The sequence below is a fragment of the Convolutriloba macropyga genome, chromosome 13 (genome assembly GCF_964194025.1).
Source record: "Convolutriloba macropyga chromosome 13, txConMacr16.3, whole genome shotgun sequence".
NCBI classification, from domain to species: domain Eukaryota; kingdom Metazoa; phylum Xenacoelomorpha; order Acoela; family Convolutidae; genus Convolutriloba; species Convolutriloba macropyga.
The window spans coordinates 28,268,587-28,284,156 of record NC_134480.1 but is presented as its reverse complement, the minus strand read 5'-3'; the positions used below and the strand labels follow the sequence as shown (position 1 = coordinate 28,284,156).

The window sequence follows — 15,570 nt, the reverse complement described above, 5'->3', positions numbered from 1 at the left end:
ACTTTGTCTTTTTTTGTCGTATGAGATTTCCTGAATACTGATAGATGTCATTGGCTTTTTATACAGGAATAAATGAGCCTATTTTCTGTTTTGAGTAGATAGCTAATGGTTTTCATGACTTTGAAAACAATTGTTTTGTAAAATATTTAAAAAAAAAAACACATTTTTAACTTCAGATTTTTGTTCTTTTTGTCTATTTGTTACCTAGTTTCGTTAATTACAGGTCAGATACGACAATATTGTTGTCTAGGGAAGGTGCAAGCGTACACAATCTAATGTTTGTAAAGAATTCGTTATGAATTTACTGGCTTCGACACAGGTTTTTTTTTTGCAAATTTTTGATTTTTGTCTATATTTTACCTTCTTTTTGGTAGACATAAGACATATTCTGAACAATTACAGGTCTCAGGCGCTTCCTCAGGACGAATAACGAACCTATATAATTATTTCATTTTGTAGCTAATGGCTCTCATGACTTTAAAAATAATTGTTTTCGAAAAATACAATAGTATTACCTAATTTTGCCCTTTTCTCTTTTTTTTGTCGACTTGTTACCTATTTTCATTAACGAGAGGTCTCATACGAAATTATTGGTGTTTGTGGAAGCCTCACTTAATCGTATTTTGAGGGGCAAATTTTGGCTTTACGGCGACAGCTTCGACAGCGTTTTCTCGCAAGTTTTAATGGAATTTCTGTTTGTTGTCTCTATTTTGTTTTGTTCTTTTTTTAACTGCATAAAAAATTCAATGACAGGTCTTAATACCCTTCTATAGAGGCGTATGTAATCATAAACTCTTTGTTCGTTTTCAATTGCTATATAATGGTTTTCATTACGTTGAAGTTAATGGTTTTAAAAATATACGCCAATTAATTAACTTTGCTGTTTTTTGTTCTTTTTCGTCTAATTGTTACCGAGCTTTGTTATGGAGGTCTCCCATATCTTTTCTAGTGAAGTACAAGTTATTTTGTTTAGTTTCAATTTTATTTGACGCTATTTTGACCTTGTTAATAACTTTTTTTTAATGGACATAAAGTTTTGGATGTAATTAACGTTTGTTGTTATTGTTATTTGATTTTGTTGTTCGTCTTGACTTGCTTTCTTTATAATGGCTGATCTCATCATATTCAAGCGGCATTTTTTGCTCCACTGAGTCATTTAAGCTGGAGGCGATCTTTTTGTTCATACACATTTTTTTTTTGAAAAATACTTGAATTTTTGGGGGTTTTCTATCTGTTCCTCATTTGGTAGATATTTATACCGAAAATGCGAATGAGCGGGGTCGGAACCTTATGTTCAAACGGACATTACCGTGCCTCCTTGTTATTATAATAAAGGAATGTGAAACCCTCAAATTTTCAGTCAAAATACTTTACCAAACACCGCCCTTTGCTAACAGCCGAAATTCACAGCTACACAATTCATCTCTTATAATAATTCGTCTCCTATAATAAATGCTGACATATTGAAATGAATCAACAGGAGTGCATTGATATTTTCAAGAAAATAAAACCTTGCGTTCCTTAGAAAACAAATATCTTAGGTTTTTGAAAGAATTAATTGAAAACCCGTACTAAAAAGCGATGAATAAGAGGAACCTTAGGATTTTTCTTTTTTGCGTTGAAAGTAAGATGGTCAATAACAGCGAAAATTGTCAGCTGCCTACTAACGCTTTACAGAAGCTACAACAATAAGTCGCTTTATGAATGTAGATTTTTTTAGTGTGCATCGATTAACCTATAAAAACAAAAACAGAAAAAAAACGCGGAGCACGCTAAAAATTATGTTTTGTAAAGTCATTTTATAGCTGTTTTTTGAAATTGCTTAGTTTTGAGAACCTTTCATTATAAAACTTTTAATCTTTGTTAGCTATAAAACCTTTCAGGAGTCATAATTGGAGATAAGCGAAAAGGGTTTGGAGAAAATTGAAAGAAGGTGCACCATCTGATTTTTTCCGAAGAAATTGCACCATATTTTTTAAAACATCTGCCAAATTTTGAAGATAGTCGATTTCTTGGCTTTGTAGAGCTCAGGTAACTGCATTTCAACTCAATTCCGTTGTGTGTTGCATGTCTACCTTTTTTCAAAAGTTGATTTTTTTGCGTCAAAAGGTATAAAACTTCTAGAATATAACAGAGCACTAAAATTATCTAATCAATGAAGAGTGAAAAAGAAGCTTCTTTATCGTTACGCAGCTTCTTCTTTTGAAAACTTAAATTTTCAAAGTTTTCACAAGCTGTTAGCTCAGAAATTATAAATTTCAATAATTTTTCCCTAATTTTTAGGGAAAACCTCTTTTTGAAAACATTTTTTCTCAACAGTGACTTAATTCAAAAGCTGCTCTTGTTGGAATACTGTACGCTGTAAGGGCTTCCAAAAGATACTACTAAGGTCTTCCTCCGATCAATATCTGGGGTCTTCCAAAATGACAGAACGAAAAAGCTAGGCTACCATATAGTTCCTTCCCTTATCAAATGAGGTCGGAGCAAAAATCCCAAAATTTTGTACAAAAATAGCAAAATGTACGCTGTGTACTTTGTATTGAACCTTTATTCGGCTTAGTTATGTTAATAGCTGAAGCTGTTGAGATAAAAAGGTAAGCGATTCATAATTTTTTAATCTTATCTGCATTTCATTCTTATCTATGTAATCTTAAAACTTTTGTATAGGAAAATATGCAAAATGCTCGGATTAATGAATTCGTTTTTTTCCCGCAGGTGAACTCCTGGAAAAGAAAGACCAGTTCATGCCAATTAGGAAAGTGGCAATAGCAACTGCGAGAGGAAGCAGGAGTCGGGGAGAGAGTCCTCAGCAGATGGGGGGAGGGAGAGGGGGACCCCCTGCACCCACAGAGAGACAGATGACTGATGTGATGGAGGAACAAATGAAGAAACAGATTGTGGAGTTGGACATATGGGCTCGACAGGTAACTTTTTCAGACACTTCAGCTTTTCAGCTCGGCAAGTAGTTTTTCAGATAAATTTTTCCTTCTACTCTACTTTGTGCTTTAGTAACTTTTATGAGCCCTAATTTACAACTTTTCGTTTTTATGCAGGCTGCTAAATTAAAATCGTGGGGCTCAACTCAAAAGATCCATTTATCTTTCTTTTTAATTGTTCGTGGTAATTCATTCAGATGGTACCATCTAACCAATGATAATTGCATGGGCTATATGGTGTCATCTGATCAATTTGCGGAGATCAATCTTTCTTTATAACGACCTGTATGTATTGTTTTTTTTTCATTTAAGCAATGTATTTGCTCAAAATTGTACCAAAATTCGATCAGACACTGGTTTAAATGGTGTTTCGGCTTTTCACCCCCTTTCATTTTACCCTCTGTGAACGCTAAGGATTAGGATTACGTAGGGTTTGGTCAAAGGATCTCGGTATTGAGACCAGGAATGCTTAGGGGTTAAGGTAGGGTTTTAAAAAAGCTTCGGGTTAAAAAGCTTGCGGGATGGAATCATAGAGGTTAAATTTTTGTGGTGTTAAAATCAGCGGGGTCAACTGAATCGGGGTGAATTAGAACCAGTTTAAATTAATAATGATTGAAATTGATGGGCAAGGGTCATAATTCAAGGTAGCTGACGAAGAAGAAAAATTCAAAAAATGTTTGCGGGAGGCCTTATGCTCACTGCGCTGTATTCATAGTTAATCATTTTTAGGTGATGTACATTTCTCACTTGGACTGTGTGATATCATGTACTACAACAACCGAGAGTTCGCTCGTGTTGGCATGGAGAAAACCAGGCATCATGAAATAGTTAGTACTCGTTAACAAAAGTTTTCAATTGATACAGTAACTTACAATTTAGCACATGAAGCAGGAATTGTCAGCATTATTTTTGAGCGAAAAAAATTGATTCAACAAATTCTCGCATAATTAGTTATAATTTTATAATTGGTCTAATCGTCGTTTTTCTGAAATTCAAATAATTTGGTTTTATAATTGGTCGTTGCCTTCTTTTTTAAAATCTGTTCACACATTGAGGTGATATTTTAAGTCAATTTTGAGTGCCATCCTTTAGCTCAATTTTCTGTGTGACGTCATTTGCTACTCTCCATGCATGAGATTTTAGGTCAATCGTATAAGAAATTTATAGATCTTTTGACTCCAAAAAAAACGTCCTTTGTGCTCTTTTATGCTTACAAAGTTAAGAACGCAAACTTAATTTGAAATTGAATTGAGGTAGCCCTAACTAGGTTTCAAAGCTCTGTTATTGAGGGCACCGTAAATTTTATTTGATTAGAAAACAAGGTTAGTTTGAAATCGGAATTTATAGTAGCACTTTTCGTCTTCGGTCGTATTGGTCTTTTTTATTTAGTTCTCTCAACAGCTTATTTTGGAGCTATTATGCGGCAATCTGCTGGCTATATGTGTGTGGCTGATGTTTCAAGAAATGATCTAGCCGCTGAGACTTGAGGTGAAGCTTTTAGAGCCGCAGATGCAATTAACTGAACCTATTGATGATTAACGAGAACTTTTAAGTTATTTTTTGGCAAATGCGCTTTTTTTCACTTTTTAAGTCAATATGATTTTGCGCTTTTGTTGTTCACATTTTCCTACCGAAAACCAACAATGCGATAGAAGGTTTCCGTACAGGTTTTGAATCGATGCTTCAAATTAACAAGCCCGATATTTGGAAATTTTTGGAGGCGATACACAGACAGCAAGCGCTTCAAGAATTTCCTGTAGCACAACCAAAAGGAGTGAAGCAGGTAGTTAAAGAAAGTGAGAATCACGGCAGAAAAAACGAATTTTTTGCCGCACACGAATATCAACCATTAGAATATGTGCGAATAATTGCTTCAAACGCGTCGTTTTGAGAAACTGTTTCAATCTTTTGCCTTTTATCTGTGTAAGTGTGTTAGAATATAATTCATTCAATTTAATTTGATTGATTTTACAGTCATCTCTTTGACAGTCAAGTGAGGGTTTATTTCCGTGGGGTTTTTCTTATCTAATTTTTGGTGGTTTTTCCGTGAGTTTTTTCCCCAACCGCGTGTTGCAATATGTCGATGATATGTCTATGATCGCTGTCCCCATTTTTGTTCACACTGGCTCCGTTTCCATAGTTGATTTCGTCAATAATCATGCTGCAATGTTATTACGCATAATCGGTGTTCACGTCTTTTTTGTTTAATTTCTCTTTTCATAGTTAATTTTGTCGATTCTTGTGTTGCAATATAAGTAATAATTGTTTTCAACTTTGTTGATAGTTTATTTTTAGCGTTGCAATGTGGATGTTCGTAATCGTGATTCCCAATTTCTGTTTGCATTATTTATCTTTTCCATAGTTAATTATGACGCTTCTTGTGTTCTTTGATTGATTTTCATCTTTATCCGAATTACAATTTCTTTGCTTATTAACTTAATATTTTGTGGTCAAGGCAAAATTTTTTATTACGCGGCGTAAGTTTTTCGTTATTTTTTTTACTCTCATTTCCAGCAATATAAGTAAATTTACAGGTTTATTACTGCGCTTTAGATAACATGGTAAAAATAATTTCTGCGTAGGCAATAGATTTTAAACGAAGCTCGGTTTAATTTTTTCCTTTTAATTTGCAGCCTGCCTCCTCTAAAACTGACCGGCGGTGTTCATGCATTTGACTTCAATGAAGAGACAAACATTATAGGTAAATGTACATCTTCTTTCCAACAAATGGCTGTGTAGCCCTTTTAGTCAATTAACTGATTGACTTGTTTTCAGGCATTGCATGTGCCGATAGAAATGTGTACCTGTACAACCCATTTGTCATGTCCAAACCAGCTGGGGTGAGTAAGAATGATGTTCTGAATTTTTATTCTGATTTCGGGTGTAGACGTAAAAAAAGACAAACTGCTTTGTTAGCGAATTGCAAATATGAAGCGATTTTCAGGATTACCTTTCAAGCCGTATCTCTTAGAAATTCTGACAATTGTAGCTTTTTGACATAATTTTGAAGGTTTAAATATACAAAATTTCTGTTTTTATACATTCAAAATCGTGTCAAAAAGGTTATTAACGCGTCCTCTTTTGCGGAAGCGACACCATTTATCAATAGCATCACAAGAAATAGCTGAACTCTACCACAGAAGAAATGGTATTTGCTGGTAATGCTATTGCAACCAGTATCGAAAATGCTTAACATTTATTTTTTCAGTCTGGTGGTGGCTTAGGCCAATTCATTAATCTGCAGTTGCAAAGTGTAATTTGAGTGTAAATGTTATCTTTTTATTAACATATTTAGTTTTAGGTTGCAGAATATTTGAAAAAGTAGTATGGCTAATCATGTTAACATTAGAAATGAGTTAATTCATGTCATTTGCATATTCACTCATTTTAATCGTCATGTCATTAGTTTATTATTGCATACTTGTGTTCTAACAGAAAAACCGCTGCGTTTATTGTTTTAATCCTCTATCAAAGGCGGGGGGGGGGGGGGGGGCTCTTGAACTTTATAACAGCCCATTTTTTGGTATGTCAATTTTAGCTGATCGATATCTTTTGCAGTGAAATACAATAATAGAATTAATAAGAAGCCCCCGAAAAACTGCATCAATTGTTGAAATAACTTTTTAATTTTTTGATTTCTCTGTTGTGAATTATTGACCTTCGAGTTATTTAATTTTTTTCTCCCCTTCTCACATTTCACAATACTAGTCTAAGTACTGCAAATAGATTCAATAGCAGAATGAATTTAATTAGATATCTCCGATATTCAATGAATTAGTAATTTCGTTTTTAAAAAGCCCAAATAGCATAAACTAGATTCAGTAAGTATAACAAGTAAAGCAAAAAAATTTTTAAAAAATCAAAAATGAAAAAAAATTTCTTTATTCCGAAAATTTTATTTTGCTTTTAATGTTGCCGTGCTCAGCAGAAGAGGTACATACTGCTGCAAATTTCCAGGGATTTAGTTTTTGAAATGTTTAAGCTAAGTTAGTGTGACATTTTTTTATAAGGAACTTAAACTGATTGATTTTTTTTTAAAAGTTAGCCCAAAAGTAGAAACAGTTATATTTCTTGTGAATGGTTCACTTAAGAATTTGAATAACAAAATTAAAGTTAAAATTCAAGACATAATATCAAACTAAAAAAAAAGACCCGCTTCAGAAGGCGTACATATCTTGTTTGTTTAATAGCCGCGAATCTATAGCGGCTATTATTGGAGACATCGTGATTTTTTTATTCTTGGTCTCCATTAATGACTGTTGCGACCTGACTTCTGGGAACTGATTCTTTCAATTTCAGTGATTTCTACTGTTTTGCAGTTAATTTGTGTGCGTCATTTGTTCTGCTTTTAATTCAATTGCGTGACTTACCTCACTAAAAAAATGACTTCTGAACTCACTTAATGAACTTTAAATTTTATGATTTTTTACTAGTTAAAGATCAATAGTGTGCATATAAGTAGTGCCAAAAGAATATTCCCTAATTCTTAAGTGTTCGTCTTGAGTTTTTGATTTCGAATATTAATTTTGAAAAATCTCCATTGGGTTTTTTTCCTTATAGAGCGTATGTACCTCATAAAAATGACAGTCAGAACCTAATCAAAACGTCTAGCGGTCTATTAAAGGACTGTTGGTTAATAGTCTTTCTACTAGTCTTTTTTTTTTCTTTGGTTGTTTCAGTTAATGGAAGGCCACAAGCGTCTATCGTAGCTATTTTACGGCAATCTGCCGTCTATGATTGATAAACGGTTTATATCTACGCTGGCCACTATCCCTAAGAGACAAGCAATTGTTGTTTTTTGAAGGATAATTTTTAAAGGCTGTATTTTTTTTTCTGTAGTTTCTTTTAATTATTTTAAAATTGCAATTCAAATTTGAAATTTTTTTATTTAATGCAAAAAAATATTAGTTGTATTTGTTTTGTCTCTGCCAAGCTTTACAAATTTGAAGCGGTTAGTATGTTTTGGTGAGAAATTCATGGGTTAATTTTTTTACTGTAGCTGAGAGGTTTTGTATATTGGTCCGTTTGATTTTAATAAATGTTTTTCAGAAGTTTGATATTCGAAATTGTTTCACGGGTAATTTTTTTTTTCATGTAATGCTAATTTTAATTATAAAAAGACCTCAGATTTCATTTTCTTCAATTTGATTCGAAAAATTTAGTTGATGTTCATCTAACAGTTTTTCTTGTCTTTCGTACTTTATGCGAGAATGTTCGTTTTTAATTCAGCATTTTGTGCACCATATTATTTGAGAATGTTAGATTTTCTAATTTCGTGAGTTGGTTAATATTTATAAAGCTCGCCGATTATTTTTCGATTTGTAAAATATGGACTTTTACAGTATAAAACAAACTCTCTGATTGGCGGCATACATTTGAACTTGAGATCATTAATTTTTTACTGATCAACCCACTCTGGCAGTAGGTGCAAATAGGTGCATATAGTATATTAAGTATCTCTAGATTTGCGTATTTGTTAAAGCTGTGCCACGTTTCAAACTTTTTGCTATTTTTTAGGCTTCTGAAAGGTTGGAACTTTATGATCGCACACATTACCGTTGCTCCTTGTTAATTACCCTTACATGAAGTTTGTAGCAGTTATTTTAGTCCAGCTAGTCTTTTTTTATGCGATTTTTCGTATTACAGATTTTCGTCTGATCGTTTTGTCGTCTGACCATTGGACTTTTTGTCCTCAAAAATGGGATCAACGGGTAAAGCTCCTTATTAGTTTCTAACTATGCGATTCACCGAAACTGTTCAAGAGACATAAATTCACCGTTTAAAGGTCGGCTTTTGGAGTTTGACCCCTTCCCTATTACCCCATCCCCACACACACACACACATGTACACGCACATACATAAGCGCAGGGCATACATATTCGCACAAGCACGCGCGCGCACACACTTACTTACACGTAACCCCCCCCCCCCTCACAGCGCTCACCCCCATCCTCCCCTCCATCTCCCAATCTCACCCCACTCCACGCAAACAAGTTAACGCTGGTCTCCCTAGGCTGCAGCTAGCTAATGACGAAACCAACCGCTCCCCACTCGTTTCAGAACAATTCACCCGTTATTAATCGGTTTTGTTTATAAAATTATTTTTGTGAATATGGAGAAACAATGGAAAACGAAACGGTTTCAAGTATGCGTTCTAATCTTTTCCAAATAAAAAGAGGCTCTAACTGCTGTGGGGTTGCATATCCAACGGCACATGAAACCAGTAAAATGCACTTTAATTTTTTTTTGTCGCGTCTGAAAATACAATGAGAGCTTGTATGATTTTTAAACTAATTTATAATTGTGAGTTTATATTGTGCAACGCTCAAACTGAAGAGGACGTCAGAAATTGTATTTTGAGACAGATGCAACGCATACTGAGTCAAGTAGGTTAAAGTCCAAAGAATTTTTTTCGGTAATTACTCAATTTCTGATAATTTTACAATTATTATGAAAAAGTATATTTAGTCTACCAACCTTCTTCCATTTTTTATCGATTTAGTTTTCAATGATTTTCGTCTCCCATGTTTTCCATGATTTTAGTAATCCATAAAAAAAAGAAATTCTCTGGGATTGACGTTAGACCAACTTGATCAAGTTTGGTCCGCCTACTGCTAGTTCATAGTGAAGATATCAAATGTTCTTGTAATGTCATTACAGGTTTTACGTGGACACATGGCAGCTGTGATTGCTGTTCAGTTCAACAAGAAACGGAATCACATTCTCTCATTCTCCAAAGATAGGGTAAATTAGTTATTCAATTCATAGTTAATGTTGATTAAAAGATTTCAACTGTTATTGCAAATTGTAATCTCTCAATTCGCAATAATTTTTATTCACCCTGTTGATGTTGTCATTATTTTACATTTCAACTATAGTAGGATTGACCAAAATTATCAAAATTACCAAAATTATCAACTTTCTCATTTCTCATAAACTTTCCATTTCTCAGCTTTGTCTGATCTTATTGCCGCAACAAGATATATTGTGGTTAGTAATGCATGGTAAGTGATTAAATTAGGAACTTACATATTTAAGCACTTCCAATTCGATAAACATTCGAAGATTCTAATCAAAATGATACTTCAAATTTTCGTAGATTAAGTGAAAGATACCTAAAACAAGCGTTTCAACGATCTTATACATTTTACTTTGAGTCCATTTAATAATGATGGAGAGGGTCTTATGGTAACGGAGCTGTTGGTATCTGCAAAAATGAGGTTGATATATTGTCTGTTGCTGATGAACTTGTAGGTATTGCGTGTGTGGGATGTGGCCCAACAGATTTCGTTGCAGAGGATTGCGGGACTTCAGACAACCCCAGGACTAGATGGTAATATATCAATATTTTACTCATTATTCTCATAATTTTTTTTCGGGACGTAATTTTTTTCAGTAAATAAAGTTTTTTTTATAGTTCTAAAAGTCTTATTAAATCGGGACAAACTCATCGGTTTCAAACAGTTACTTTCAAATCATATATCTCGAATGATTTAGAGGTGTGAAACACATAAAGGGTTCTTAATATTATTTTTAAGCTGCAATGGGGGTGCGTTGGGTTAATGCTATACACGTGAAAAAAGACCTATGCACGTAAAAAGATCCTAGAAAACGTTGACAAAACATCGAATGAAACAAGATATTGAGTTCGAACCAGTTAACTAGTGATGATACATTACGCCTTTTGCCTTTTAAACATCTAGCAGAGGGTTTGTTTATTTTTGATACCAGTTTTTAACGACGGCTGAATCCATTTTGTTTCCAACACAGTTCCTTTAAAAGTTACCGCTGATTGAAAATCGCCCATAAACTTTCAATTGGAATTGGTTCCGGGCTAGATGCTGGCCATTCCAGTACCACCCACTTCTTTCGTAGAAGAATTAAAATGGCTGACAATATAAGATTTAAAACTCAGGAGCCTTATCTTGTTGAAAATAAAGGTAATGAAAATTAATTTTTTTTGTAATTTTTTTTTAATTTTGAAATAATTAAGCTGTTTAACCTGTTTCATTCTGTAAACAGGCAATTTTTCTCCCTGTGATTGTATTACGCCCCAAGACGTAAATGATGATTTGTCCAAACTCACAAGAATGCTCTTTTTCAATTTGCAGTTTAGTTGTTTCTGGCTAGATTTTTCCAGGTATTAACTACTACACCTTAGTACCGCTTATTCTTCCTGTCAGATGTACATTTTTGAATCGATTGAATTTTTCTTCGTGGTACCAGGAATTTGAAAGGGTGAAAATTGTTTGACAAACATGATTTAAACCCAGCAAGGGAGCCATGTTCTAGTGTCCTCAATGCGTGCTCGAGGAACTAAAATTTTTCCTTTGACTTGTTCTATGGCCGCGACAAATTCTAGCGCCCTTAACACTTGCGAATGATGCAAAGACCTCGCTCGTGCAGGTCTCGCAATCCTTATCTCAAAAGCATGTATTACTTCACGTCCTTATTGATTACTATTGATAGCACATATATTTCTCCCTAATTTTGTGTCATTGTTTTTCTTGCATAGTACTGATGCCGAGCCGTTTTTATTTCAATTATTATTGTTATTTCTGTCTTTTTCATGCTAATTTCTTTGCTTGACCCTTTTGATATTTCGTTCTGGAATGCCGTTTCGCTCGATTAAGTAATCTGACTTTTCGTCCTGAAAAACTGGATAAACCGGAGGTTGTCAATGTCTGTGTTGCTACCTCCCTTTGAGCCTTTGTAGGTTTTAAGTGCACGGACCATTTGCGCCAAGTTGCGTAGAAAGCAGAAATCAGTACGGCTGGACTCCGAAGCTCAAGATAATTGCAAGCAAATATCGGTTACATGACAATTTATCCAATGCAATTATATCCAATGCACTTTGCTATTTTTGTTCAATAATCTGTTTGCAAATTAGCTGTCGCTATTACACGTAATTCTGACACCGCAAATCTCCTTTGTTCATTTTTATTGTTCAATCTAATTATTTTTGCTTGATAGCCGAGAGGTAAGGTGTGTGATTCACACACCAATGATTGATAGTTCGGTCTCCTGCCTCCGTAAAACTTTCTGTGTAATGATGAGCTCTTACTTCACCATAGCTTCAGGATGACTGCAATGTTGGCTGCAATAATAGTACCACGTGAAAGTTTCAGAAGCCGAAAAAGTGGCCATAGTCCCCATAAAAGAGCATGCATGCTCACAAAATGTACGGTCTGAGATGTGGGGAATTATAGAAAAAGGACAGCTGAGCTGCAGTCTAAAAGCCTAACGCTGCCATTGCGCAGAAACAAAATTATTATTATCTAAAGCAATTTTCTTGCTCTCAAGAATAAATTTATTCGAATTAAGATCTAATTTTAGTTCCATATAGTCATATGGGCTCAAAATATGTTTTTTTCGTTATTGAGCTGTTTCTTGATAGTTTTTGTCTTTCTTTACCCAGCCTCAATGATCTCCGCCCACTAGCACCAAATTAATTTATACCGAATTAGTGCATGTTAACCCCCTTAGTGCAACTACATTGCATCCGACTTGGGTGTAAGCAGTGTTTCTCTATAACAGCGTGGTCTAATTTTTGTTCTTGTGCCTCATCTAAATTGTACGATAAAAAAACGTGGAGATTTTTTTTCTATGTTTGCGAAAGGATCAAGAGTTTTGCCAAATTTTTCTCGATTGTTCAGTTATTTGCAGATTTTCCAACTTTATGACAACTAATTTTTTTGGAAGTGGAAACTTGGGAAGTCGGTAAAAATGTACAATTGTCATGTAAAGAAAGATGTACAATTATGGGCTTCATGCCAATTCTGCTTCATAGAACGCATCAAACTACAATGTTAGTTTTTTGTCAGACATTTTATGTTTATTTTAACAGTAGCATAGTTACTTCTAGTTTCTAATCTAATCGAAGGCTATTTTTTCTATTTCTTTTTGGAAGATCATTGAAAAGAAACTCCGAATGATGTTGCCTTCTTTATCTGAGACGTTATTAAGTACTTTAGTTTGTGTGTAATCATATGATTCAAACAAAATAGTTGAAAACGTTTGCTTTTTGTTCCAAAGTGTGCAATTTATCTACTAACCTTAAAGTTGCTCTCATTTGAATATCAAAAATATGCCAAAAATAACGAGCATTTGGACAAAATAGTTTAACGGTATCAATCGCTTCAACAATTTGTTCAATCGGTTCTACTTCTTTTCACCCCGATTCATTTAACTCCGCATATCTTGACCCCATATCATTTAACACCTCTATTATTTAACCCCTCTATCATTTCATCCCGCCAATTAGCAAGCGACATTAAAGGCATGTTTTGTAATAATTAAGCAGATAGCTTAATCCAATGTACGAATGTGATAGTTTCATAGCAAATCCAATGGGCAGCTGAGGCATGGCCAAACGATTGTTTTACTAATTTAATAGTCCTAATTTTATAAAAGATTAAGATCGAGGTTAAATGATAGAAAGGTGAAAAAATCGGGGTGAAATGATATGGGGGTGAGACCCAAGAACAAATCTTAACTAAATAGGTGTGAAAAACGAGACAGCGCCCAATCTGTTCAACAATTGTCTATTTATATTTGATTAGTTACCTAACAACTTTTGTTTCAGTGAGTGCTCGGCTCTTTTTTCACACAGAGAGAAGCCGGTTGTTGTTCTCCATAGATGCTGTCTTGTCAGTTATGGCTTTAAAGCCAGAAGCTAAGAGTGCCATTACTAGTCACGAACAGCCAGTCACCAGTGCTAGATTTCTCGACCAGAACCAGGTAAATATAATCAAATATGATTATCGATTTTGGAGCATTTCCAAACTTGTATAAGTGTTATGCCTTTTGTGACTTTGTGTATTATATAACCATAACGATCATTTTCATTTTTGATAGATACTGAGGATCATCTGTATCACCTTTTGAATTTTCTTCATTTTATGGTGCAATGCGAAATTTTATCATAGATATTTTAACGCATTTATAAAATTCATGTGGCTAGTCCCGCATCTTATTGGCAACCCTTATTAAATATTCATAAAATATACTCATACTTATGAACAAAAATATATTCATACGAAAAAATTAAAACATATCATGAAGTTAATCACAGTTTAGTTGTCAAATTGAATATATCTATTCAGGTGATCAGCTCTGACCTGGGAGGCAATATATATCTGTGGAGAGTTGACACGGGGAAGAGATCCAAAAAAGTACGCAATTCTTTTCATTTTCCAACCCTTATTCACTAAAAGTTTTTTGATGCATAGGTTTCTCGTTTTTTGTATTCCTTCAATCGAATAATTGAAAAGACTCAAATGAATTTTGCGCAGTTATTGCGTAAATTTTAGCATTTCCAACTTATTAGCAAAGCAAAAATTGACTTAATCTAAACTAATTTGAAGCTCTCCATGCGGTAATTAAGCAGACAAACTTTGGGCTTTTCATCAATTTGATTTGAATCTATGTTTTGGTTCTTTGCACATTTTGGATCTATTGTTTCACAAGTCATATTTTTTACGTGGGTTGAACTCTTGGGGGGGGGGGGGGGGCATGACAGATCTTAAGTGTTTGTGATAATTTCAGTTTGCGGCTCTGCACAATGGAATGGACATCAGTTGTATGGCTCTAAATGAGGAGAGAACTCGATTCTTCACTGGGTCATCTGACGGAAGTATCAAAGTAATGCTTGAAATAGGTTATAGAAGGAGGCTCAATAGAAAAAAAATAAACAATCTGCTCTACCTTATAATTTAAAACCGGTAAAAAAAAAACTTTCATAAAGGATCTCACCTGTTTAAATAAGACAAGGGCTTTAAACGTTTTTACCTAGAATACCGGTCAAGCACAATCATTTTTAAATTTTTTTGGACTAAATTTCAACTCGGGAGATTATACAGTTTGAATTTGTTTCAGGAATGGGACGTTGCTGGAAACATCCGCCGGACATTCCTCGTTGATGTCGAAAAAGAAGACAACGCATCCTCCAAATCCGTCATTGCCCTGGGAGCCGCTTCCCTAGATCGATTGGTCTCAGGTGCAAGCAAAGCCCAGTTGAAGGAAGCAGCAGCACAGAATACATTCTCAACTGTCACTAAGAGGAAAGTTGTTCACGCATCTTCCCAGAAACGAGGCCGACCCGCTGAAGTCTTGAATGTGATTCTGTTAAAACGAGAAATTCTTGCTGTCGGCTGGGAAAGGTACGGAGTACTTAAGGAACAAATTGCTTGTTTTGCCTGCTTTTTCAGCCAATAACGGCCATTTCAGATTGTTCCCTGACATTTTTTGTAAAAAAAAATAAAGATCAGATGCTCTCGTTTGTTTTGAATTTTTCGTTGTATGAGCTGAGTTTTTTTTTTAATTTTTAGCTTCTGTATTCCATAATTTTAATTTGTGTCTAATATAAGCCTGGTATAGCTTAAATTATAGTCTCGTTAGATTAACTGTCTACTTGTTCAACTTGAAATTGGCTTCATAGATAGAACCTGAAAGAACAAAGAAGAATATAATATATGCGCATATTTGAGATTTTTTAAAAGCATTTGATGTAGCGGTGAAGAACATTTGATGCGCGAGTTAAGAGAAAAATGCTCAAATTGAAAATTGGTCTGTTTCCACAGTGGATGTGCCTACTTATAGTCGCATGACACTATTGAAAATTAGAATACGTTCG

The 15,570-nt window shown here is 34.4% G+C and overlaps 2 protein-coding genes across 2 annotated transcripts in view; both read left to right on the top strand.

Annotated features, from left to right (window-relative positions):
- LOC142351834 (cilia- and flagella-associated protein 337-like) overlaps positions 1-15,570 on the top strand; it is a 68,275-nt gene that overhangs the window by 34,302 nt on the left and 18,403 nt on the right. The window contains exons 11-20 of the mRNA XM_075404044.1: positions 2,716-2,924; positions 3,666-3,763; positions 5,570-5,637; positions 5,712-5,776; positions 9,597-9,680; positions 10,191-10,269; positions 13,522-13,676; positions 14,042-14,110; positions 14,484-14,579; positions 14,814-15,097. Of these exons, the coding sequence (XP_075260159.1) occupies positions 2,716-2,924; positions 3,666-3,763; positions 5,570-5,637; positions 5,712-5,776; positions 9,597-9,680; positions 10,191-10,269; positions 13,522-13,676; positions 14,042-14,110; positions 14,484-14,579; positions 14,814-15,097 (1,207 nt within the window). The remainder of the gene's footprint in view (positions 1-2,715; positions 2,925-3,665; positions 3,764-5,569; positions 5,638-5,711; positions 5,777-9,596; positions 9,681-10,190; positions 10,270-13,521; positions 13,677-14,041; positions 14,111-14,483; positions 14,580-14,813; positions 15,098-15,570) is intronic.
- Positions 13,927-15,570, top strand: part of LOC142351835 (dihydropteridine reductase-like) — a 131,767-nt gene continuing 130,123 nt past the window's right edge. The window contains exon 1 of the mRNA XM_075404045.1: positions 13,927-13,931. The gene's annotated coding sequence lies outside the window, so the exon portion shown is untranslated. The remainder of the gene's footprint in view (positions 13,932-15,570) is intronic.